The sequence below is a fragment of the Equus przewalskii genome, chromosome 14 (genome assembly GCF_037783145.1).
Source record: "Equus przewalskii isolate Varuska chromosome 14, EquPr2, whole genome shotgun sequence".
In the NCBI taxonomy this organism is placed as follows: Eukaryota; Metazoa; Chordata; class Mammalia; order Perissodactyla; family Equidae; genus Equus; species Equus przewalskii.
In genome coordinates this window covers 82,900,495-82,926,031 of record NC_091844.1, presented here as the reverse complement: position 1 = coordinate 82,926,031, position 25,537 = coordinate 82,900,495, and the positions used below count along the sequence as shown (strand labels likewise).

The 25,537-nt window shown below is 49.1% G+C and overlaps 1 protein-coding gene and 1 long non-coding RNA gene across 8 annotated transcripts in view; one reads left to right on the top strand and one right to left on the bottom strand.

Annotated features, from left to right (window-relative positions):
* Positions 1 to 9,226: 9,226 nt before the first annotated feature.
* Positions 9,227 to 10,603, bottom strand: LOC139075847 (uncharacterized). The gene is made up of 2 exons (XR_011526755.1): positions 10,280 to 10,603; positions 9,227 to 9,681 (listed from the first exon to the last, which is right to left on the bottom strand). It is a non-coding gene; the product is annotated as an uncharacterized lncRNA (long non-coding RNA).
* RRM2 (ribonucleotide reductase regulatory subunit M2) overlaps positions 10,443 to 25,537 on the top strand; it is a 40,009-nt gene continuing 24,914 nt past the window's right edge. For 2 of the 7 annotated variants that reach the window (XR_011526751.1, XR_011526749.1), the window contains exons 1-9: positions 10,733 to 10,928; positions 11,007 to 11,081; positions 11,462 to 11,605; positions 11,800 to 11,916; positions 12,373 to 12,506; positions 14,319 to 14,413; positions 14,520 to 14,653; positions 15,512 to 15,616; positions 15,700 to 15,813. Coding sequence is in view for 1 of the 7 variants with exons in the window: in XM_008517565.2 (XP_008515787.1) it covers positions 10,824 to 10,928; positions 11,007 to 11,081; positions 11,462 to 11,605; positions 11,800 to 11,916; positions 12,373 to 12,506; positions 14,319 to 14,413; positions 14,520 to 14,653; positions 15,512 to 15,616; positions 15,700 to 15,813; positions 15,892 to 16,044 (1,176 nt within the window). In the remaining 6 variants the exon portion in view is untranslated. Of the gene's footprint in view, positions 10,929 to 11,006; positions 11,082 to 11,461; positions 11,606 to 11,799; positions 11,917 to 12,372; positions 12,507 to 14,318; positions 14,414 to 14,519; positions 14,654 to 15,511; positions 15,617 to 15,699; positions 15,814 to 15,891; positions 17,673 to 25,537 lie in introns of those variants that run through there. The other 5 variants (XR_011526753.1, XR_011526754.1, XM_008517565.2 and 2 more) reach the window with 4 other exon arrangements.

Below are 25,537 nucleotides of genomic sequence, written 5' to 3'. Positions count from 1 at the left end.
ATGCCACAACTAGAAGAACCCACAACGAAGAATACACAACTGTGTACCGGGGGGCTTTGGGGAGAAAAAGGAAAAAAAAAAAAAAAAATCTTTAAAAAAAAAAAAAGCACAGATTCGGGAACAAGACTGGAGATTCAAACCCTGGTTTCACCTGTTGGATTTTGGGTAAGTTGCTCAGCCCCCATCTCACTTTCTTCCCATGTGAAATGTGGATGAGTATCTCCCTGCCCCATGGAGTTGTTACGAGTTATAATAAGTCAATAGAAAAAGTGCTTAGGACAGTCCTGGTACATAGTAAATGCTGTTTATGAGCTGATTATCATTAATATCATTCCAGGATGCAATGTAGCAAATTACATCAATAGATTTAAGCAGGAAAATTGTATAATTTTATTGGTAGATGCCAAAGGAGTATTTGATTAAATTCAACATTCATCATAAAAACTCTCTGTGATCTAGCAATATAATGAAATTTATTTAATATAATAAGGAATGTGTATCAAAATCAAGAGCTACTTCTAGGCAAAGAGGGTGAAGTGAAGCCCGACGATAGAATCTCTTTCCTGTTCTACATTCGATGGATATTTACCAAGACCACACTCGGCTCCTGTGCTGAGAATGCAGCAGTGAACAGTCCACTGGGGCCTGGCTCTCCGGAGCTTACATTCTAAATAAGGAAAAAATTCAGAGACTGACAAGTGCTACGCCAAACTTTGAAACAGGATGGTGTGCTGGAGAGTGACCGAGCAGGTAACTCTGCTGAGATCCGAATGAGAAGAATGAGCCAGCCATGAAGCAGGCCAGGAGAAAGGGCATCTCAGGCCCCGGGCACAGCTACTACAACAGCTCTAAGTGGGCGTCAGCTTGGAACGGCCACAGAACAGAGAGGAGGACCAAACAGTAAGTAATAAAGATATGCAGAATTAGATCCAGTCAGAAATGTGCAAAACTTTCCAGAAGAATATTATACTTTACTGGAGTCATTGAAAAAACCCTTAATGAAGGAGTATATCATGTTCATGAAAGGGAAGACACACTGTTCAAGATAATATTTCCCCCCAAATAACCTATCAAATCAATGCAATTATGATTTTAAAATTCTATTAGCTGTTTTCAGTTTGTTTGACTTGGAACTTGACAAATGAATTGTAAGATTCATCTAGACAAATAACTGTGTAAGAATAGCCCAGATATGTTGACTAAAAGAATAGTAATGAAAGAGTCGTGGCCTAGCAGACATAAAAATTAAATTATATAACTACAGTAATAAAAAGAATATGGAGCAGGTCTGGTAACAGATCAGTGAAACATGACTGAGAATCCAGAAATAGACAATGAACATATGGAAATTTAGTATTGTTCTCTATAGGAAAAAGACACATTTAAAATTAGCATAGAAAGGAAAATGGATTATTCAACAAGGATATTGGAACAATTAGCTATCAATTGTTTTAAAAGCAGAGCTTGGTCTCGACCTTATTCCGCAGATCAGAGATTCAAGTGTAAAAAATAAGCCATCAACGTTCTATAAGTAAAGGAAAAGTTTAACAGTTTTACCACTGTTAATTTGTAAAATCTGTAAACTTCTGAATGGTAAAAGACACCATAAATTCTATTAAAAGATCAATGAACAAGCCACAGACTGGGAGAAAATATTTGCAAACCATATATTGACAAAGGACTTGCATCCAAAATGTAATATAGAACTCTTTCATCTCAATAGTGAGAAAACAACCAAAAATATCGCCAGATGTGGACAGTGCCCTGGACGTCCCGAATCACTCCCAGCGGAGAACCACTGAATCGGAGACGAGCAAGATGTGAACAGACACTTCAACGAGAAGATACGGATTGAAAATAAGTGCTCGTGTGAAGACGTTCAATAGGACTGGCTGTGAGGGAAATGCAGAATAAAGCTCCGATAAAATATTACTACACACCTATTGGAACAGCTGAAATAAAAAATAGTGGTAACACCAACTGCTTGTGAGAAAGTGGAGCGGTTGGAACTCTCATTCATTGCTGGCGGGAACGTCAATGGTACGAACTCTGCAATACAGTTTAGCAGTTTCTTGCAAAGTTAAACAAACACTCACCACGTGACCCAGCAATTCCACCCCTGCATGATTATCCTGGAGAAATATAAACGTGTGTTCACACAAAAACTTGTACAGGAGATTCATGGCGTCTTTATTTGTAACAGCCGAAACCTGGAAAACCCAGATGTCCTGCAGCAGGTGAATGGTCAGACACCACTGTGGCCCGTCCACACCACGGAACACCACTCAGCCAGAAAAAGGAAGATGCTGCCGATACCCTCAGCACCCTGCCTCCACCTCAAGGTCGTGATGCCGCGTGAAAAGGGCCGGTCTCACAGGGCTGCACACTGCCTGGTTCCATTTATATGACCTTCTCTAAGGGACAGGGGTAGTGATGGAGGCTAGACGGGGGGTGCCAGGAGTTACGGTTGGGGGGTGACTATTAAGGGATAGCACAGGGATGGTCTTTGTGGGGTGGGATAGGTCTGCATGCTGACTTGTGAGATTATTCAAATCTGTTCGTGTGGTAAACTCTCCACGAACCACGGACACACGCACACACGAATGCACGTAGAAACTGGTGAAACCCGAACAAGGTTCGTAATTTACTTCACAGGACTGCACCAATGTCAGCTTCCTCGTTTTTACAGTGTGCTGTGGTTATGTAAGATATTCAAGGAACCTGGGTGAGGGAGCACGGCAACTCTCCGTACTAGTTTTGCAATTTGTGTGTCTTAAAGTATTTCAAAATATATAAAGTTATAATTTTTAAAAAAAAGGACAAAAGAAAAACCAGGAAACTGCAACATATATATAATAGAAAAAGAGGTACCATTCAAAACATATAGAACTCCTATAAGTCAATATGAACATGGCAAATAACCCAATCAATAAGTGGACAAATACCAGGAAACAGAGAAGAAATGTAAAGCCACATCCCATACTTAATCTCATTAATAATCAAATAAGTTCAGCTTAAGACAGCAGGAAATATTCATTTCCATCCATAAAGGGCTGATGGCTTTATGACGTGGAGAAGGGGCAGGGCCACACTGCTGGTGGGAGTGTAAACTGGCCAACATTCCAACAGGCAGCTCGACAGCACCTCTCCAGATTTTAAATATTTACACCGTTTGACCCAGTAATTCTAATTCTAGGAAATACAAAGTTTATAAAAGTTTATAACAGTGAAAAATTGGAGGCGACCTAAATGTTTGTTACAGGGAATTGGTTACACAAACTACAACAACAGCAACTGCTATTTAATTGGCGCCTTCCACGTTCCAGGAACTCTCCTAAGTGCTGTATGCATGTTAACTCATTTGATCCTCACAGCAATCCTAAGAAGCAGCTTCCAGGTGCTCCTTTTTTTTTTGAGGAAGATTAGACCTGAGCTAACATCTGCTGCCAATCCTCCTCTTTGTGCTGAGGAAGACTGGCCCTGAGCTAACATCTGTGCCCGTCTTCTACTTTATATGTGGGACGCCTGCCACAGCATGGCTTGATTAGCAGCATGTAGGTCTGCACCTGGGATCCTAACTGGCAAACCCCGGGCCACTAAAGCAGAGCGTGCAAACTTAAATGCTCTGCCACCGGGCCGGAGCGACAATAAGGATTTTTAAAGGTAAAAGACTAAAAATTTAAAAGAGAGAGAGAGAGAAGAAAGAAAAGAACAAACACCGGGTAGGAATTGCACAGTCTTGGACACTCGTTCCCCGCCCCCCAGCTAGGGGATGGCTGTCATGGAGGGTCTCCCCTTGGCTGGGGGCTCCTTCTCCCTGAGAGTGAAGCAGGTAGGTGTTGACTCATGTAGGTGGCAGGCCACCCTCCCCAGAAGTCTCCAGGGCTGGCCCTTCCATGAGGAGCTGATAACCCCCCAGAGGAACATGAGATCCTGGCCACTGTAAACCACTTCAAAGGAAAAACGACAGACTGGATTACAAATATCATCAGAACTGAAGGTCAGAGGGACAGGCCAAGGTTTTAAAATGAGCATAACAAACACACAGAACATACAGCGTATGGATTTGAGATTCTCAGAATCACATGGGTTGTGCTTTAAAAATGCCAATATTTGCAACATGGTGGAAATTACATTCCTTGCAACTACTTAAACTTATGATGAAAAAGCATAAACATCAATTTAAACATGTGCAAAGGGGCACACCACTTTTCAACATCATTTGAGGAGCGACTTGAGCCCAAAGAAACCACAGATCCCAGCCCTGCACCACGCAGGCTGTCTGATCCTGGCCTCTCAATGGCCACAGCTCTGAACCTGCCTGTCCTGGACTTACACGGCTCTGCCAAACTGTGAGGCAGGAAGTGTCTGAAGTCTTCTGGCGAGAAAGCAATTTCTTTTTTTTTTCTTTGGTGAGGAAGATTGGCCCTGAGCTAACATCTGTACCAATCTTCTTCTATTTTGTATGTGGGACACCACCACAGCATGGCCTGAGGAGCAGAGTAGGTCCGTGCCCAGGATCCGAACCCACAAAACCCCAGTCTGCTGAAGCAGAGTGAGCAAACTTAACCACTGCACCTCTTGATTGGGATCCAACCTTAAAATGTATCCACCCTCTCTGGGAGAAACAGGAAAAGGCTCACTTGGTGGCTAACACCCATGTCAAAAGCTCCACCTGTTTGGGGTGGGGAGGGCTTCCTGCTTAACCATTTCCTGTCCACTTCTGGGTGAGTGACACTTAAACTAATTACAAAGGTGTACTTAGGTGGGCTGCAGCAAAGCAGGGAGCTGCTCCCTAGACTTACAGGTGTGACGCTGCCATGCTGGCGGCCCCCGTCTGTGTCTAAGTCCAGTAATAATTCATTTGCTGTCAATAGTAAAACAAAGTTTTAAAGAGATAACATTTAATCCAGGAAGAAACACTCTTTAGCAAATGCTAGTACCCTTGGAACAGTGAGACAGAGAACTTCAAAGCCGTCCTCCTGGTCGTTAAATAGGAGAAAGTCCGGGCGTGGACCCAGGCTCATCGGGCATCTCCGTGCTCTCTAGGCCAAGGCTGTGCTTGAATCTGGTGCAAGGCAAGGCCATGTTTAATGCAAGCTGGCAGGATGATTTTGAGAGTCCTCTGGAAATGCTTCCTGGTGCAGCTGGGATTCATCGCCAGGTTCCGACCTCTGGGCCATGAGCCCTCTTCCTCATTTAATCCAACCATAGATGCTCTCGGGCACTGCCTCCTTCCTCCACCGCCACGCTCAGCCTGACTGCCCGGGGAGGCTATTCGCACAGACGCCACGGTGCAGTAATGCGGCGGCCCCACAGCACACTCGCAGCACAGGCGTGGAGACAGCTGTCAGGGTGCAGGCCCAGGCCAGGGACACACCAGTGCGGCCGGCCACTGGGGAGGAGAGGCCCCTTCAGCACATGTTACCAAACCTGGCTCCCTAGGGTGGGCCTCAGAGCAGCCTCACATGAAACTGTCAGGGGAAGGGACACTTCAACGAGAGTTGGAGTTAGGCCAGGAGGCGTGGGGGGCTTTGTTGCGTTGAGATACTTGGGCCTGGCCCCCTCTTCCTAATGAGTCACCTGCGTTTCCTTGGAGGAAGCTTTGCCCGACTCGTGGTGCACAGGAAGCAGCAGGGCCCTCTGGTTTGGGGGTCTGCCGTGCTTCTGCTTTGCTCACCCGCTCTGAAGAACACTGTGGTGATGATGGGGAGAAGATGGGGACTCCCAGAAAAAGATGCGGACAGAAGGAGCTGGAATAATGACTCCAGGGCCGTTAACTGGAAACGAACTGAAGTAGGAAACGGAGAAAAACACACCGGAATAGCTTGAGTTTTCTATTTCAAGAGACTGAGAGGTCAGCTAGGCCAGCTAAATGGAAGGGACTGAACGCCTTTAAGGCCCTTCAAATATCCTACCCCATTTAATCTTTAGAGTAACCCCGGGAGGCAGAAATTACCACGCCTTATCAGTAAAGCAACAGGCTCAGAAATATCAAGTGACACGTCCAAGGTCATCTAATAAACAAGAAGTGACATGGGAATTCAGCCCTGAATGCCACGTGGGTCCCTTCACCCCACTCCACTGATCTAGTCTGAAAGCAGCTGAATTTCCAGGAAGGGAACCTTCCCGGCTACATGGGTTTGCTTCCCCTCCTCCCCAAGTTATGATTTAGCTAGAATGCAAGGGTGGAGAGTGGCCCAGGGAGCTTCATCTCGGTGCTAACACTGACTTTGCCCTTCCCCCGGCCCAGCCCACCCTACTCACGAAGGGCAGGACGTGTGTCCTATTTGCAAACCTATTTGCATGGGTTGCTCTTTGTCTGCCAGTTCAGAATAACACTAAAGCTGCCTGTCCCCTACCCCGCAAACACACACACACACACACCCCCCATCGCACTTAGGAAGACGTCGGTGCTGGGGCCTCCTTCTCCAGGAAAGGAGGCTATTACAGAAGAAATTATTTGGTAATAAGCCAACAGGAAGCTGAGCTTGGTAGCGAGGAAATAAACCAGCCCTGGGCCTGCAAAATCGTGGCCTTATGCTCTTATTTTTCTTCCTTTTTCAAGTCAATCTATGGGAAATCTTCTCCTTCAGACATAGCCTGGAGGGGGCAGAAACACAGCCTTCAGGGGAGGGGCTTGGCCTGGGAGCAGGAAGACCAGGGCAGAACTGCCAGGAAAGCTGGGAAAGGCCCTGGTGGTCAGGTGGGGCCGAGGGCGGGTCAGGTGGGCCCCTGTGGTAAGCTGAGGTGGGGGCGTTCACCGGAGACCGTGTGGAGGGAGAGGGCCCTTGGCAGGTTTTCTGGGGTTGGCAGCAGACCAGAAGGCAAAGGGAGGCTGACCCAACCCCACCCTCAGCCCCCTTGCCTCTCTCTTGAAACGCCACACGGCTAACAATCCACGCTCGGGGTGAAGCGCTCCATTGTCCCGCTCCCCGAGAATGCATTTTCCTCAGCAGACGACCCTGAGCATCCTGAAGGGCTGAAAGGGGAATCTCAAGCTCAGAAGGAGGAGGGCGATGCTCGGAGCGACCCAGGGAGTAGCTCACAGTTTTGAGGAGGGTTGACCTTGCTTCCTGGTGGTTGGGAAACAAAAGGACTCCACAGAGGGAAGGGGCAGATGGGTTGCAGAAAGGAAACCTCACAAAAAAAATGTGATCTATTCATACAGTGGAGTATTATTCAGCCTTAAAAAGGAATGAAATTCCTGATAGGTGCTGCAACCTGGATGAACTTTGAAGACACTATGCTAAGTGAAATAAGCCAGACGCAAAAGGACAGATATGGTAGGATGCCACTTACAGGAGGTACTTAGAGTAGAGAGATTCATACAGACAAAAAGTAGAATGGTGGTTATGAGAGGTTGATGGGAGGGAGTACCGGGGAACAGGTCTTTAATGGGGACAGAGTTTCTGTTTGGGATGAAAAAGTTCTGGAGAGTGGTGATGGCTGCATAACATAGTGAATGTACTTAAAGCCACTGAACTGCACACTTGAAAATGGTTCAAATGGTAAATTTTAGCTTTTGTATATTTTACCACGATAAAAAACATAAGCCAAATCTAATAGAGCCTTTAGACCTAACTTCCAGTTTGCAGTAAATGCAGGAGTTAGAAAAACCAGTTAAATGACACTATGAAGACACAGTCAGACAAATGGAGAACGCGGGACACCCTACAGAAAACTGAACTTCAAAACGTGAATGTCATAGGGAAAAAAACTGGAGGAGTTGTTCTAATTAAAAGAGACTAAAACGAAACAATAACCAAATGTAATGCATGCACCTAATTGGATCCTGCATCAAAAACAAACAAACTTAGAAGACACATTTGAAACGACTAGGAAGAGCTGATTAAGGACTAGATATTAGGTCATATTAGAGAATTAATGTCAGTTTTCTTAGGTCTGTATACAGTATGTGGTTATGTTAGAGAATGTCCTTATTTTAGGAGCTACATGCTGAAATATGCTGAATTATCTAGGGATGAAGTTTCAAGATAAGCGCAACTCACTTTCCAGCGATCCAGGAAAAATCCACACCTATAGAGGGAGATAAAGCAAATATGGCAAACCGGAAACGCCTGTTGAATCCTAGGTGATGGCTGAACACTAGAATTCTTCCCATTTTTCTATATGGTGAAAACATTCTTCAGAAAAAGTCGGGGAAGAAAAGTTCTAGCTGCAGTTTAAGGAGCCGTGTGACCTTAGGCAGACTCCTTGCCTTCTCTCAGGCCTTATCTTCCTCAGCTAAACAACAGGCTTCAAAGTACCTACCTCACTGCTGTCTGGATTACAAGTGTGAATCACCTGGTCCAGGTGCCCAGGGGCTGTGGGGTTATTGTCCTTAGTATTATTATGACAATGCCCAGCACCGTGCCTGGGACATAGAGTGACGAGTGGCTTTGGGAAAACCACTTGAGCTGCCCGGGTCTCAGTTTCTCAGCCTGAGTCGGGGGGGAGGGGCGCCCTGGAGGCCACCCCGACCCACCAGCGCGGGGTGAGTCAAAGTGGAACTGCTGGGAGCGCGGGCTGCGGAAGCGGGGGCGGGGCCTGCGGGTGGGCGGGCGTGGGAGCCCAGGCCTGCAGGGAGGGCCGCCTCATCGGAAGTGGGGGGCGGAGCCTACCCCCTGCGGGCCAATCACGGAGCGGATGTCAAGACCGGCGCCTAGGACAGGAGTGGAAGATGCTGGAGGATTCCGGCGCTTGCGGCTTGGGCGCTGCGGCGGGCCTCCTCTCTTCGGGTGACTGGGCCGCCTGGTCTGCTCAGGCCCTTCCCTCTCTGGTCCCCAGGGCACGAGAGGGGACGCTGCAGACCAGAAGCCCGGCCCTGCGGTCTCCTCCGGGTGTGACCGCCGGGCAGAGCCACGTAGCTCTTAGACCTGCTTCCTCGTTATAAAGTGAGAGCAGTAAAACCCCACGTAGGAGGAGGACTAGACAGGCCCCAGTGACTCATAACTAGGAGATGAAGGAGAGAATGGCGACTTGTCCCTCTGCCTCGTGGTACCGCTCGTCTTTCCGAGTCTTTCTACAGTGCACGTGTTATTTTGGTAGTCAGGAAAAAGTTAAACTAAAAATGAAGCCATCCTCTCTGGCTAGCTCACAGAGTTGTACTTGATGGCTCCTGTGCACTGAGGCAGCACCCTAAAGGAGCACTTCCGGATAGTGATTATGTGAAACTGGAATGTAAACCGGGTATTGGAGGATACCAAGGGATCACAGATAATTGTTAGATGTGATAATGGCTTTATCAGCCATAAAATTATCAATAAAACTACCCATTTTCTAGAGCTGGAGGCTGAAGCAAGGTGAAATTGACAATGTCTGGGAGCTGCTTTGAAACAAATGCTAGACCGAAGTTTTAGTTGTTGCTTTGTCTAAGAGATGTGATTGTCATTGGTCTTTCTCTGAGGCTTGTGAATACTTTAAACACGGTGTGTAGCACTTTAAGAAATGGAAGAAATAGGTCTAAGTGGGGAGGGTATCTTCCCTATCCCCAAGCTCTTTGGATTATTATATCTAGAAAAGACTGTAAAAAATCCAGTGTTTCTCTTGGTGACAATCCTAAGAGTGTTTGCAGCTGTCGGAGCTTTCCCAGGTGAATCTTTCCTGGATCTTAACATTTCTTTCTCGTCATTGATTTCATGGCATTTTGCCAATTGCAGGGCAAACGTCTATGGCAATCTGAAAAACCAAATACAAAGTGAAATGAAGACTGATCCTGAGTTCCTGTCTCCATGCTCGCCCCAGTGGAGGTTTTCAACCTCCGCTTCAGGCTGTTTGATGCCCAGTAAGCAGTGGGTGAATTCCTACTTCTCCAACTATTCTCCGAACTTTAAGGAATTCTTGCTCAGTTTGCAATTCTTAAAACAATAGTGACATAGGGGACATTGGCCTTACAGCAGACACAATTTCAGTGGGAAATTGCACCAAAGGCCCTCTCTGTCATTGAGTTAACTTGAAGGCTTACAAAGGGCTGCGAATTCTCATTTAATCCTCATTTTACAATAGTCCTGCAGGTTAGATACGGCTACAAGCCCTATTTTACCAACAAGGGCACCAAATCTTAAGTCAGGAGATGTGTCCAAGTGACACAGCAACTGCACCGCAGGACTCAGCAGCCAGTGACTCTAACCGTTGGACAGCACGGTCGTTGCCGACCACCCCACAGCCATGCCTCATCTCAGGGCCCTTGCACCCCCGCCCAAGTACACGTATCTAAATGGTCGCAGAAAGGCGGTTCCCTCGCAGCCAGGGGCGTTTTACAGGCATTTGCACCAACCTCATTTGCAAACCATTTACCGGACCCGCGAAACGGGTTCAAAGGAGAGACGTTTTCGGGGAGGTGGGGCTGTGGGGGGTGGGGGAATCCTCTCCCGCTCGCCGGCGGGCTCCAATCGCGTTGTCTCATTCAATCCCAAACGGTTCCCGGCCAAACGCGCGCCATCGCCTCCGACACGCACGGGGGGCTGCAGCTGTGGTCCGGGGGGGGCCCGCAGGCGCCTGGGCAGTGCCGCTCCCGGCTCGGCCCGGCCCGTAGCCCCCGGAGGTCCGGGTGGGGGCCCCCCGGAGGGTCCTGAGGCTGCCCGGAAGGCGGGCGGACGGCGCTCCCGCGCAGCCCTTGAATTTCCACCACGACCCGCCCCTGAACCAGCGACGGGGCGCATCCAATGGGAAGGCGGCTCCGGGCCCCGCCCGCCGGGCCTCTCTGGCCAGGCCACGCCCACCGCGCTCGCCCTTCCGCGGGGCTTTAAAAGCCCGGCCGCTGGGCGCCGGGGGCTCCCAGGACCCGCGCGCCGCCTCACCTGTCTGAACCGCCAGCCGCCATGCTCTCCGTCCGCGTCCCGCTCGCCACCATCGCGGACTCGCAGCAGCAGCAGCTGCAGCTCTCGCCCATGAAGGGGCTCAGCCTGGCGGACAAGGAGAACACGGTGAGCGCGCGAGGGCCAGGGAGGGCGGCGGGCGCCTGTGGGGCGTGGGCATGCCCCTCACCGCGCGTCTCCTTGCAGCCCCCGGCCCTCAGCGGGGCCCGCGTGCTGGCCAGCAAGACCGCGAGGAGGATCTTCCAGGACCCCGGCGAGCCGGTGAGTAGCGGGCTGGGGGCGCAGGGGGCAGAGCGGGCCTGAGGGCGCGAGGGGCGCTGCATGTAGGCGGCGCCACGATTGGCGCCAAAGCCTCATTGTTTCCTCGGCTGTTTCAAACCCTAGCCCCTCCCCGGCCCGCGCTCCTTTCCCGCCAAAGTTCCCCTTCCTTATCGTTTCCTACTTGCACGTCTGTGTGTGTCCGATTGCTTCTCTGCTGCATTCCTGTTGTGTTACATATGGAACACATGTATGGCAGCTGGCCCTTGAAACCTCGAACCGCATGAGGTTGCCGATAACTGAACGTGCTTGGCCTGAAAAAATGGCAGTTTCATCTGGTGCGCCCTCTGCCTTAACATGTTCATGTCTTTCTCCCCCAACAGAAGACGAAGGTGCCTGCCCCCAGCGTGGAGGATGAGCCGCTGCTGAGAGAAAACCCTCGCCGCTTTGTCATCTTCCCCATCGAATACCATGATATTTGGCAGATGTATAAGAAAGCTGAGGCTTCCTTTTGGACAGCTGAGGAGGTAAGCGGATTAGGGAACTTGGAGACTTAAAAAAAGGGAGTTTAAGCCTTGCCCCGGGGGTGGTTGGGGACGTTCTGATTGGCGAAGGGAGCTGTATGTGAGGGGCATATTCATCGAGCGGTGCTAAACTGGAAAGAAGGGTTGAGCACCGTGCGCGCGTGTGGGTCCTCATGCTGGATCCTTGTGGACTTCAGGTGGACCTCTCCAAGGACATCCAGCACTGGGAGGCCCTGAAGCCCGAGGAGAGATACTTCATATCACACGTTCTGGCCTTCTTCGCAGCCAGTGACGGCATAGTCAATGAGAACTTGGTGAGTTTCCCCCCAAATTCTGCTTTTCCAGTATTTCAGGGAGAGCTAATTCTCGTTCCTCATCGTTGACCTTTTACCATACCGAAGGCACGTATGTTTGCAGGTGGGCTTCTCTTCTATGGCATTTCCCGTTTTATAATACTCTTCGCAATTTTTTCTTTATTACAGTACTTTTTCCCCTGACTGGAGAAGCTCAAAGGGTTAGTGGTAGTAAAAGGTTTACTCCTGTGCCTGCCGCATTGCTCTCCTTTAAAATAGCGGTTATCTATGTTCTGATCTGTAAATTGAGCATATAACGTAAAATACCCAGCTTTACCGCAGAATAGTGAAGAATGATATAAAGAAATAAACCTTAAAATGGGACAAAAAAGGGAGTGTGACGCGACCAACATCCATTGACTGACTTGCTGCCGGTGGTCTTCCCTGAGGCTGAACCTGGCTGTGTTTTACCACTAGGTGGAGCGCTTTAGCCAAGAAGTTCAGATTACAGAAGCCCGCTGTTTCTATGGCTTCCAAATCGCCATGGAAAACATACATTCTGAAATGTACAGTCTCCTCATTGACACTTACATTAAAGATTCCAAAGAAAGGTGAGTGTTTGGGTGGTGTGCCCGCATGTGTAGGACTCACTCATTGTTCCTTTATTTCGTTTCTGAATTCATATAGGGATAGAAAAATGACTCTCAAATGCTAAGTCAAAGAAATTCCCGGCACCCATGGTCATGTCTGCTGAGGAAGAGGCCGAAATTCACTTTATTAGCCAATCACTTAACAGTCATGACGTTCTTCCGTGTAATCTGTACCGTTGATCTAATGTTCTTTTGAAAAAACATCCTCGAGGCTTTCTCTGATGAACTAAAACCTAGGTCGACAGTTTTTACTTCTGTGGCAAATCTGTTGACCCACATGTGAGGCGGGGCGGACTGGAGGATGCAAGGTAGAAGGTCACCGCTTCTTGCAGAGCTGGTGAGAGGACAGAAAATGAGGCCAGAAGTATAAGCGAGGAATGAGTGATGCAGAGGCAGCCAGGAACCGTGAGACTGATTCAGACAGGGCAGTTTGACGGGAGTGGTGGTTTATATTAGGGGATAGTAGAGGAGAAATAAAGGTAGCTAAGGCCTCATTTACATTTTGAAGATGCACTGGAGAGGAGGGGGAGATTAGAAGTGGACTATTGGAGTGGTCTAGATACTAAGGTCAACTTCAGGAGCGGGGCCTGTGGAATACAAGTGGTGAGCTCAGGGAGATGATTGCATATCGCCTGGGGAAATGTGAGGAGGAAAAAGAAGTGGTGACCTGAAAGGCTAGCAGGGGTGAGGGAACCCTTTGAGGGCAAAAAGATTTGAACATGTTTGTAGACAGAAGTGGGAAAAGAAGGTAAAGGTGGGCATGATTGAGGTGAATTGCCAGAAAGGGTAGGATCAGGAAGGTCTGGTGGTTACGCTGCAAAAGCTAGGGAGAGGGACCAGCCTGGTGGAGTAATGGTTAAGCTTGCGTGCTCTGCTTCGGCGGCCCGGGGTTCATGGGTTTGGATCCTGGGCACAGACCTACACACCGCTCATCAAGCCATGCTGTGGCAGCGTCCCACATACAAAGTAGAGGAAGATCGGCACAGATGCTAGCTCAGGGACAATCTTCCTCAAGCCAAAAAAAGCTGGGGGAGAGGCACACCCAGGTCTCCACTAGACGACATTGACATGGAAAGAGAAGGAAAGGGGCCTGGTGGTCTGATGGCCTTCACTTTAGAACAGGTCACCTGGGAAGGAATATCTGGGAAGTCAGTAGGCTGCCAGGGTGTGAGCAGGGACAGGTTGGAGGCAGAGGAGGGTAATGAGGAAGACCCAGTTAAAGGCTGGGCCAGTGGATTGCCTTCCTGACCTGGGATCAAAGTGGCACAGAATTACAGTAGGAAGCAACCTGAGGTGTGTTAGGCTGTTGGCTTTAATTGTTTTATTATATGCATATGGCATTTGGGCCCAAATAATTGGCCCGATGATAGTCTTGGTGGGGGTGCTGTCTACTGAGGGAGATAACAGTAAGCACAGCTTAAGCAGTCCTGGCAGTTAAGGGTTTATGGTTCTTCAGATTGAAAGATAGGGCCTGTGAAACATGTCACAACTTGGACTTCAAACAATGAAGCCAATAAATGCTCTTGGTGTAATGTACTAAGAGTTTTAGTGTTAGTCATTCTTAGGGCTCAGTATGAACTAAAGAATACCTAAATTTGTATTGATGTAAACCAAATCAATGTTGAGATTTTAGCAAGAACAGTGGAGGAGGAACCAGTAAAGAGAAAACACTTCAGTTTGAGTCTCAATTTGGCCTCGATCCCAGTGTTCTTCTCTAGAAGCCTGTGGTGGGAGGTCTGTGCTGACATTGCTGATGCTCTGTGTGCCTGCTAGGGAATTTCTCTTCAATGCCATTGAGACGATGCCTTGTGTGAAGAAGAAAGCAGACTGGGCCTTGCGGTGGATTGGGGACAAAGAGGCTACCTATGGTAAGGACGCCTTTGGCCTTAGACCTGAGCTTCACTTTCTAAGTGATGTTACTGGTTTGTTTGTCCTTCATTCCTCACTGTGTGTCTTGGCGTTGACTCTTAATAGGAGAACGGGTTGTAGCCTTTGCCGCAGTGGAAGGAATCTTTTTTTCTGGCTCTTTTGCATCCATATTCTGGCTCAAGAAACGAGGACTGATGCCCGGCCTCACATTTTCCAATGAACTTATTAGCAGAGATGAGGTGAGTCTAAATCAAATAACAAGCTGATCTGCACCCCACACAGCTATGACATTGTTCCCTCAAGGGACCCCAGGATGATCAGATGCGTCCTGTCCACGTTTAACATATGCATTCAACCATATACATATTTGACAGAGGATGAAATACTTTGAATTACTTTGCTTGTATTCTCAATATGTTATAATATAGTCATACATATGTACTGCCCTATAGGGATGTTTTATTATTTTTGCCTGGTATTCTATGTGATCCTACTGTACTTCAAAGTTAGTTCAAAAGCATCCCAATGAAATGAAAATCCACTCTGCTCCAGTGTGTGTCTTTGAATCCACTTGGATTAAACTGTGGAAAGGAAGGTGAAGGTACCCAGACATTTTAAGTTAAGCCACATCTGGATTACTTGGGGTTTAATGCACTAAAACTTGGCAGGCTCAATTCACTTGAAATTGCATTGCTGATTTCCGGAGCATTAAGACGTAAATCTAAAAACTAACTCGCCTAGTCGCTGAGTTTGGCCTTTCCTGCTGGGAGTAGTGGCAAAATTAGAGCTCTCTGCTGCAGAAAGAATGAATGCTCTGAACGGAAGTTCTGCCCCATCCTTTGCCACCACACAGAGCAGCAAGTAGCACACCTGGCCTGCCATCGTCATCTAGGTGGCAGCATTGAGAGCCTTGGGTGGGGCTGAGCCTACCTCAGGATGGCAGCAGAACAGACAGTAGCTGAAGACAGTTTAAGTGCCTTCAAGATGGCCAAGCAAGATGTGTGAGGAGCATGCGGGAAAGGCTAAAGCAGTTTCCTATCCCATAGGAGTGACAGAGGTCTCCCAGTTTTATAGTGATCTGAAACTTTTTCTTCTAGGGTTTACACTGCGACTTTGCCTGCCTGATGTTCAAACACTTGGTGCACAAACCTTCGGAGCAGAGAGTAAAAGAGATAATTATCAATGCTGTTAGGATAGAACAGGTGAGCGATGCGTCCGGGCCTTGTGCTTGCGAGAGGACGTCTCTGCGCTTTTGTTTTATTGAGAAGCTGTGCTTGGTCCCTAGGAGTTCCTGACGGAGGCCCTGCCAGTGAGGCTCATTGGGATGAACTGTGCTTTAATGACGCAGTACATTGAATTCGTGGCAGACAGACTTCTGCTGGAGCTGGGTTTTAACAAGGTGCGGTATTGTTGATAGCCTTCTGGTTCTTTTTGAAACTGGAGTTCTGTATTGATGTTTTGCTGTGAACCTTTTCAGGTTTTCAGAGTAGAAAATCCATTTGACTTTATGGAGAATATTTCACTGGAAGGGAAGACTAACTTCTTTGAGAAGAGAGTAGGCGAGTATCAGAGGATGGGAGTGATGTCCAGTCCAACAGAGAATTCTTTTACCCTGGATGCTGACTTCTAAATGAACTGAAGATGTGCTCTCATTCTGCTGATTTTTTTTTTTCCTTCTCATCCAAAGAAAAAAAAATCAGCTATTTCAAGTGTATCAACGAGCTACACCATGAATTATCCATAATGTTCATTAACGGCATCTTTAAAACTGTGTAGCTACCTCAAAATTAGTTCTGTTTATTAAGAAGGCTAGCTGTGTTACCTAGAGCAAAAGCATAGACAAGGCTTGGGTTAGGGAAGATCTCGTCCATCCCTGTTGGGCTTTTGCAAGCAGGCTAGCTGCACGTGGATTCACCGTGGCTCCGAACAGCTCTTGGCCTCTGTGGGGACTCGAGCAAGTCTGCTCCAGCGGGGTTATTAAGCTTTCACTTAGCGCCACAGGCCGTTGGAAGACATCAGCCTCACTGCTTCAAAGCAGATTTTAAAGTTTGCTTACTGATTTGTATATAAAACTGGCACTTTACACATAAATAAACATAATTTGTACTGTTGAGGTAAAGGCCTGATTCAACCTAACTTTGTTGGTTTCTCACCAAACGCAGACCTATTGGCTGCTAATGAGAGCCGATTCAAAATTTACTCGGTGACAAAAATAAGTTAAACCTGTGTAAACTAAGCATGTTATTTGTTCTTTATTTTCTTTAATGAATTGAAGGGCTTTTTAATCAACTTTAAAGTCAGTCGTGTGCATACCTAGCTATTAGCCAGTTGGTGCCACATACACGACGACAATTGTGTTTTGTATTCTGTAGCCCAGGTCAAGTACCATGGGATAAGAGATAAAGGAAAAAGGAGCTTCTAATTTCAATCATTAGGAATTAAAGTGTGACCTGGGCAGACTGCTGGCAACCTGGGGGTGTGAAGGACAATATCATTTTATTTCTCAAATTGTATTTTTCCTAACTTCCTCGTAGTATGAAAGATCCTTGAAATGTCTTCATAGCTGGGATCTAAGATAGTATTGTAAATTGATTTTCAAATCATCCTTGAACGAAATGACCCAGCTAAGATCTTGCTCCTATTAAGTGGTAAAAGTAGGACTGAAATTGGCTCTCCAACAAGTTGTATTCGTTCTGAGTTTGGTTTAATTTGTGTGTGAGTAGGTACTGTTGACATAATCCGTTTATATTTACTACACACCTTAAATTAGAAAATGCTTTTTTTCTATGTCCTTTTAGATATATCTGTAGTTCATACTTTGAAATAATTACCCAGTATTATCTTGCAGTTCATAGTTGAGTAGATATCGTTCAGTGCAATTACTTGTAGCATTTGCCTAAATCTGAGCATCACCTGGTGCATTAGAAAACTAGTTTGTGTGAGCTATTAATACATGTTCCATTCAAATAGTAATTTCAGAAAGAAGTATAAACTAATAGATATACTTAATAGGACAGTTTGAATCAATATGCCTTTATGTTCCAATCTGCCAAAAAAAGGCCGAGGTGTTACTTGGGAGACAGCGTCATATACATCAATCCTTTGGCCACATTTGTTAACACATGTTGTGTGTTGGCTGACCACTAGCCTGTTTCATTGTCAGTTTTTTTATTGTATAAATGGTCAAATAGCCCATTTAAAAATTTCTGTAATATGTGATCGTTTTCTATCTTTTAAATTATTGTTACCTAAAGTTAATCCAGATTATATAGTCCTTACACTTGTGCGACACAAAAAACACACCAACACTTGGCCTGGTGTGGTCAGGTACAGGTGGAAGTTGGGAGCAGATTTTCGGATTCCCTTCCCGTTAGCTGTGTGATGTTAGAATTAACTTCTGCCAAGTAGGAGTCAATTTCTTCATCTGTTTAAATGGAAACAGATTTTGTCTAAAGCATTTCAAAATCTCTTAAAATTGAATACTGCACAAGTGTTAAATGATTAAAATAGAACTGCTCTTATGTCAGTTCCTTGATAAAACTTGCATTTCAATTCAGGAAGAAAAAAATCAGGAAGTATCTCATGCGTGGGGCTTTCCTCATGCCTGTTCTGGCACAAGGTACATAGGAAGAGGTGCACCTGAAAGGTGGGATCCAAAAGCATCACCTGCCACACTGCACGTGGGCGGTGTGAGGCCAGGAGCCAGTGAGTCCGCCTTCCTAACCACCCTGGGGGAGCTGCTAATCTGGGCCTCGGTTTTCCCATCTGTAAAGCAGTGGGGGTGGGAACAGATGGGGCTGAAGCTTCCTGGAGGGGTTTTGCTTTGTTCTCCCATCAGATTGACCTGTGTGGACTTCCGCGTGGGCTCAGATCAGTCCCTCTCTATAAATGCCCTTCCTGACTCAGTCCCACCCACCTTAGTAAAACCTTTTAGAAATCACACCTGTCCGTTCCCAAATGCCAAATTGTGTGTCACCACTTTTGGTCTGCAGCTGTTCGTTTAACCAACAGCAGCTACCTTGTCAGGCACTGTTCTGGGCGTTGGAGGTGCAGCAGAGGAGGAAACTGGTGCATAAGTAAATCTGGGTGTCGGGTGGGGATGTGGCTTTGGGGCCAGAACAGGGAAGGAGCAGCAGAGAATTCAAGCTGGGTGGGAGCATTAGGAGGCGTGGGGACGGTGACACTGTTTCTCTGGGGCAGAGGTGGGGATTGGGGGTGAGTCTTACTGATAGTGATGTTTTCTGGGGCAGAGGCGGGGATTGGCGGCCAGTCTTCCTGACAGTACTGCTCTTGCCTTCCTGCTTTGTTTGCATCAAAATTCCCACCGTGTTTCTCCTATGAAGGAGGATGCTCACTTAGAACACGCAGGTTTTATCCAGCTCCCTATCTTAGCACGTGGCCTCTGGGATCAGGCCTTCAGTGAGTGGCTGGTGAATGAGGAAATTAATTTGAGCTGAGTACTTTGGGGTGGGTAAGGTCTTGAGTAAAGGTGTTCTGTGTCCTGGAGGAACCCAGCCACAGAGCTTTGCCTTTGCACCCCAAAGGCACTCCATGAATGTCATTTGATTCATAATGTCAGCTGGGTGGCACCATCAGGCAGCCATGACCTACTGGAACAGCCTCCCTGGGGGCAGCCCACAGTTGGGTTTCCTCTGTTCACCTATGCCAGCCTCACATGCTCTCCCTGGAACCCCCGCCCCCCATGCCTCACTGGGAAGACCTGCGTCAGTTCGTGTGGTCAGACCACTGTCAGAATCACCAATGGATTTGATGGATAAACACTCATGGGCCCCATCCCAAACCTACTGAATCAGTCTTAGGGGGACACCAGGGAGCCTGCGATTGTAACAAGTTCACCTTGGGAGACTTGGGTATTTGAGAGCTGGATAGGATGAACTCCTTATATACAGTTCAGGCCAGTGGTTTTCAAGTCTGAGTGTCCATTACAATTGCCCGTGGGCTCTTAATACTACTGGGAAGAGCCCTGCTCGGTTTTAACTGGCTGTGCTCTGATTTGCACTCCAGATGCACTGAGCCCCCCACTTAGGTAAGAGGCACATTTGCTGCATGTGGACACGGGGTCAAGCCTGGCTGCTGACAGCAGACCTGTGAGGGCCTCCCTCCGCCTGCTGGGCGCTGCTGTGGCCTGTGGTCCAGTCAGCACTGGCTCCTTACAAAGCCGGCACTAGATGGGTCATTTGTTGCCCTCCGGCCAGGGAGCTGACTGGTTTTTTTCATGTTACTGAGGATCTATGGCCCTGTCATTGTTAGTCTGGGGATCCTGACATAGCGAGATAGTCCCAGCCCCTCAGTGAGTGGCTGCAGCTTTGAGGCAACAGGATTGCATGGCTTGACCCATTCAAACCAGAGAAGACTTCATAGGACCCCTGCCCCTTTCTGTAGAGGGGCTACCCTCCTGGTGTGCTCTGGGCACGGGAGAAAGAACGTAATTAGTGGTGTCTCCTTGTCCTTCCCTAGAGGGGCTTCCCCACATCCGGATGTTGATGAGAATGGCTGAACCCACTGCTGTATGTAAGGTCTGGTAATCACAGCACCTTAGCTTGGCCGGACTAAGGTACCCTAAAAACCATTCTGCTCTGACACCGGCCAGTGATAACCAACAGCAAAAGTCAAATGGGCGATGAATTCCCGAGAAGGGGAAACTCCCAGGCGCTGGGAACGAAGATGCCGGCCACGGGAGCCTGTGCTTGCAGCAGCCCTGGCGGGGGGTAGTTCTTAGCCCATTGGGTTTGGAGGGGGGGATTCGCCTGCACTAGTGGAGGAGCTGGAACCGAGAACTCCACATGGAGCCAGGACCCCCAAGGAAATGGGGGTCAAGAAGTAATCCCACCGGCCCAGGGGAGGGGATCATCGTGTTGGTCTTGCTGGACCCCAAATCAAAACCCCAGGCCTGCACCTCAGATTGGCACTCTGGGAACTCGCGGAAGGGGCACAACCCCAGCCCGGCTGCACGTGCTTCCCACAGGTGGAGCTCACAGCCGGAAACTACAAAACGTGAGGTAACAAACTACACGATCGTAGGAATAGTGGGTTTAAAAATCCCAAGAACTTGAGGTTGTAAGACCATAGATACCACTGTGATCAAAGGGGAAAATGAATCAAACCCAAACAGTGCTCTGAAGAAGCACTAGGCAGACGGTGAAAAGAACCAGCTAGGATTGCTGGGAATGCAGCCCATGCTGGAATTAAAGCTCCAGTGAGATGAGACACAGCTGAGGAGTGAGTGACCAGAAAGGATATTATCTGAAGGGATTATCCAGAAGTAGATGGAAAATAGGAAAGGACAGGAGAGATGCAAAGGATGGAAGGGGAGGCACCTCCTTTCTAAAGGGAGCTTTAATGGACAGAATGGGTAGGCGATGTTGAGAAAGTGGTGATTTTCCAGAAGTGGCTCGTCCTCATGGTCAGGAAGTCTGAGGAGCCCAGATGTTCAAGGCCACCTGGTCCTCTCGTGTCCAGGCAGGACCACCAGGCGAGGTCCAGGGGCTAGCATGGACTGGGCAGCTGTGATGTAATGGCCATTCACAGTATGGCCACACTAACCTGGGGGCAGACAGGCGAGGCTTTGGGGCTGGATGATAGCAGACGAAAAGACTTGTGGGAGCTGGTTTTAGACATGCTGACGTGGAGATGTCGGGCCCCCCTAGTTTGGGGCAGGCTGAGCCTCGCTGGGTGTGGCCCAACATGAGAGTTTAAAGACCGGCTGGAGGTTACTGGTGACCAGAGAAGGCCTCGCTCTGCACCCCTCTGAATTTGGCAGAGATGGTGGGGGCGGCTGCTGTCCCTCCTGGCTTTGGCAGGAGAATGAATCTGCCTCAAGAGTGGGTAGGGCCTAGAAAGGCTCGCTCTTCTCCCAGAGGCCACTAACTGACCACTGTGCCCACTCTCAAAAGTCCCCTGACCACAGCCACTGGGGTTCCAGACTCCATGCAACAAGGACCAGGTTCCTGCCAGCCAGCCAGGCCTAGGACTTGAGCGTCTGGTTTGGGGATGGGAGTGGCCTTGTTTCCCCCCTGACCTTGGAGTTCAGGGAACAGAGGGTCGGGCTGCTGCAGCCACCTTGCAGCCATGAAGGCAGGCCTGTCTTGAGAGTGGGGCCCACACATGGGAAAGGAAAGCTGATCTACAGAGAAATGGGGTCCTCATGACTGTTTGTTTTCTGGATCCAGCCATGCCTGAATCCCACACCCTAGACTTTTCACTTAAGTAAGCCAATAAATTCCCAATAGAATCAGGTTGGCGTTCTTGCCACAGGCAACAGAGTTACACGTGAACAGAACCCACAGCCCTGAATTCATCTGAGCCACAGTCACCATGGCAGTGACTTTACAGATGTGGCCAAGAGGCTCAGGGATGTCGGTGCCTTGCTGAGGACCATACATAGAGAAACCGGGGCCGACCAGGACTAGGACACAGGTGTACTGGCCCCATGGCCACACTCCTGTCCCTTTACTACACACCTCCCTTCATGAGGGGATGGGTACCCCAGCCTTCCTTCATGCGGAAACTGCTTCTGGATCTGCTGCTGCCTTGCTCCCCTCGTCCTGCTTTCCCTGTGCCTGGCATGGTGGGGAGGCTGTGCTCTGCTTTGTCCCTGCCACCATGACCATGTAGCCTGTCTGGGCAGGAGCCTCTCTGTTGCCTGTAAGTCAGAGAACATCCTCACTGGCCCAGGGGTTGACCTGGGACCTGCTGCCCACTTGCTTCTGCCTCGAGCTCCCAAATAAGGTGGCAGGCTGTGCCGGGCCGTGCACCGCACTGGAAGGCTGGGGAGAGAGCCAGACACGCACAACTGATTGGAGTCCCAGGCTTAGAAACGGGGGAGTGGGGAGCAGTTACTGACCCTGGGGGTGGGAAACAGGAAGTCTCCAGCTGTTTCTAGAAAGCACCTGGAGCAGCAGGTGCCTGGGTGAGGTCTTGCACGGTGCCTCTCTGAGCCTCCCCTCCTCTTGGTGCGGCAGCCTCTCCTGCGGCCCCCAGCCAGGCCCTGCCAGGACTGAGCCGAGAAGGGTGTGCGTGGTGTGAACAGGTGCTTGGGGCCAGTCAGCCTCCTCGGCTGATGCAGGTGCTGAACGGTGTTTCCACCCCACAGGGGGCCCCTTTGTTTCCGTCGGTGCAGGGACAGAGGCAAAAAGCCTGGCTTTAGAAATGGTCATCGTTGTGGCCGGCCGGGTGGCGCAGCGGTGGTTAAGTTCGCACCTTCCGCTTTGGTGGGCAAGGGTTCGCTGATTCAGATCCCCAGCGCGGACATGGCACCGCTTGTCAAGCCATGCTGTGGCAGGCGTCCCACATACAAAGTAGAGGAAGATGGGCACGGATGTTAGCTCAGGGCCAATCTTCCTCAGCAAAAAGAGAAGGATTGGCAGCAGATGTTACCTTAGGGCTAATCTTCCTCAAAAAAAAAAAAGAAAGAAATGGTCATCGTAGAATTCGGTGACTAGTGCCTGGCGTAGTTTCTAACAGCTTTATTGAGAGATAACTTACAGACTGTCCACTTCAGCCATTTAAAGTGCAGGATTCAGTGGGTTTGAGTGTATTCAGAGTCACGTAACCATCACCCACAGTCAGCTTTAGAACGTGGTCACTCTGTACCCAGCAGTCCCTCCACGTCCCTGTCGCCCCCGCCCCCGGCAGCCTCTGGTCAGTGGTTCTGTCTGTAGATTTGATTTTGCACCTTCCTGAGCTGCTCACTGAGGAAAAGCTATTAATGGAAGAGGCACTGGATTTTATTTCCAAGAGATCGTTTAGCACGTCAGAGGCAGCGGAGGGCGATGGTCCTGCCGTGAACAGAGATTTGATTTACATTTCAGAAAGCTCTTTCTTCCCTTGGCATATCAGAAAAATATTTTACATTAAAAAGAGATGGGTGACATTGCCTGGAAGGGGACCTTGTCGACTGAGTCAGGGAACCTGTGAGCCGGCTGGCCGACCTTCAGCCCCTCACCCTGGGTCGCCCAACGTGAGCTGAGCCCTCCTCCCTCTGTGCCCAGCCCTGTGCTGGGGGCAAGGGCGTGGCGAAGGCCAGGGGTCAGGAAACTAGGCTGTGGGGCCAAATCTGCAGACTCAAGCTAAGAATGCTTAAAAATATATCAAAAGAACGATATTTCATGACCCATGCAGATTACGTGAAATCCACATTCCGCGCCCATCAGTGGCTTCCTCGGCCCACAGCCTCGCTCAGGTGTTTGCATGCTGTCTGTGGCTGCTTTCACGCTACACGGCAGAGTCGAGTCGTTGCGACGGAGGCTGTATTTTATGTAGAGCTAAAATATTTTCTATCTAAAATATTTTCTAGCTTTTGGTGACCTCTGAGTGAGGCATGACCTCGCTCTGGAGGGGCCCACAAGTAGAGTCAGGAAATGGGAAAGTGGTAGACGGTCAGTAAGGGTGGGCTGGAGCCAGCAAGTACCTGATCTCTGGTCAGGAGCCGACTGCTAAATTGTCAGGAATTTTGTGAGTACATTAGTTTGCTGGAGTTGCCATAACAAAGTGCTGCAGATTGGGCGACTTACACAACGGACAGTTACTTCCTCACAGTTCTGGAGGCCAGAAGTCCAAGATCAAGGTGTGGGCAGGGCTGGTTTCTCCTGAGGCCTCTCCTGGGCTTGCAAATGGCCGCCTTCTCCCTGTGTCCTCACATGCTCGCCCCTCTGTCTACATGTGCATCCTAATTTCCTCTTCTTTTTGCCTTCTTCTTCTCCCCAAAGCCCCCTGGTCCATAGTTGTATGTTCTAGTTGCGAGCGCCTCTGGTTGTGGCATGTGGGACGCCCCCTCAGCACGGCCTGATGAGCGATGCCATGTCCGCACCTGGGATCCGAACCCGCAAAACCCTAGGCCACCGAAGCAGAGCGCACAAACTTAACCACTTGGCCCCGGGGCCGGGCCCTACTCTCCTCTTCTTAGAAGGCCGCAGTCAGATTGGATTAGGCCCACGCATATGACCTCATTTACCCTTAATCACCTCTTTAAAGATCCTGTCTCCAAATATAGTCACATTCTGAGGTATTGGGTTGGGACTTCAGCATATGGATTTTGGGGGGGGGGGTCTCAGTTCAACCCATAGCACTGAGCTAGTTATTAGATACAGCCATTATTAAAATTAAATTACATAAACTTGCAATTAGATAAATTAGGTTAAAGAGCAATATAATAAATATTCAAAAAGTCTATCTTACCACGTTACTAATATCCACGTTCCTGAGGCCATTTATGGCTGTCATCTCTGTGCAGTGGAAACAGCTGGATGACGGTGTGTTACTGAGCATCTCTCTCCAGTTCCGTGATCAGTAACGTCAGTTCAGTAGCTCAGAATCAGCTGTGGTGGGAGTCTAGGCACCATGGAAATTGCTAATGCTCAATGCAGGGTCCCCTCCGGCGGAGTTGGGCGTCCGACATTTACCAGCACACCACTGACGCAGGGCCCTGAGCGCCGAGACAGAGGTCAGCCTGGGCGCCATGGGCACCAGGAGAAGGCCAGGCCTCGGGGAGTCGGAAAGGCTTCACAGACTGGGGGATGCCAAGTGAACCCGGAGCGTAAGCGGGGTTGTCCAGGCATGGGGGAAGAAGGGTGACATGGGTTTGCAAAGCCCTGGGGTAGGAGAGGGCACCCTGCACCTGGGGATGTGGGTGATGGCAGGGGTGGTGCCTGAGCCACCTGCTGGGAGAAGAAGTGGGGAGTTGCGAAGGGAGGTCGGGTAGGACCTGGAGCGCCCAGCTAAGGAGGTTCCACTTGATCTGGCCGTAATGGGGAGCCACGGAGGGTCTTGGAGCCAGAGGGGCCGGGGCGGGGAGGGGAGCCCTGGCTGTCCGTGGGTTTGTGGTTATGCCTGTGTGTGAGTGTGTGTGCCAGGCGCTGTGACTTGCTTCTCTGTGTCGCCTGCCGGTGAAGGTTCTCCGTGCATGCTCGGGGAATGGTTGAATCATCCCGTTCAAGCTGAAATCTTTGACGGGAGACTCACCCCGTTCTCCAGTCAGCGTTGGAAGTGGAAATAGTGTGAATGTGGAGCCGAGGGGGCATGGTGAAATAAGTTATGGGGTATCTATACCCAGGATGCTAACCAGTCATTACAGATGGTAAATACGAAGGGTCAACAGCAGCACG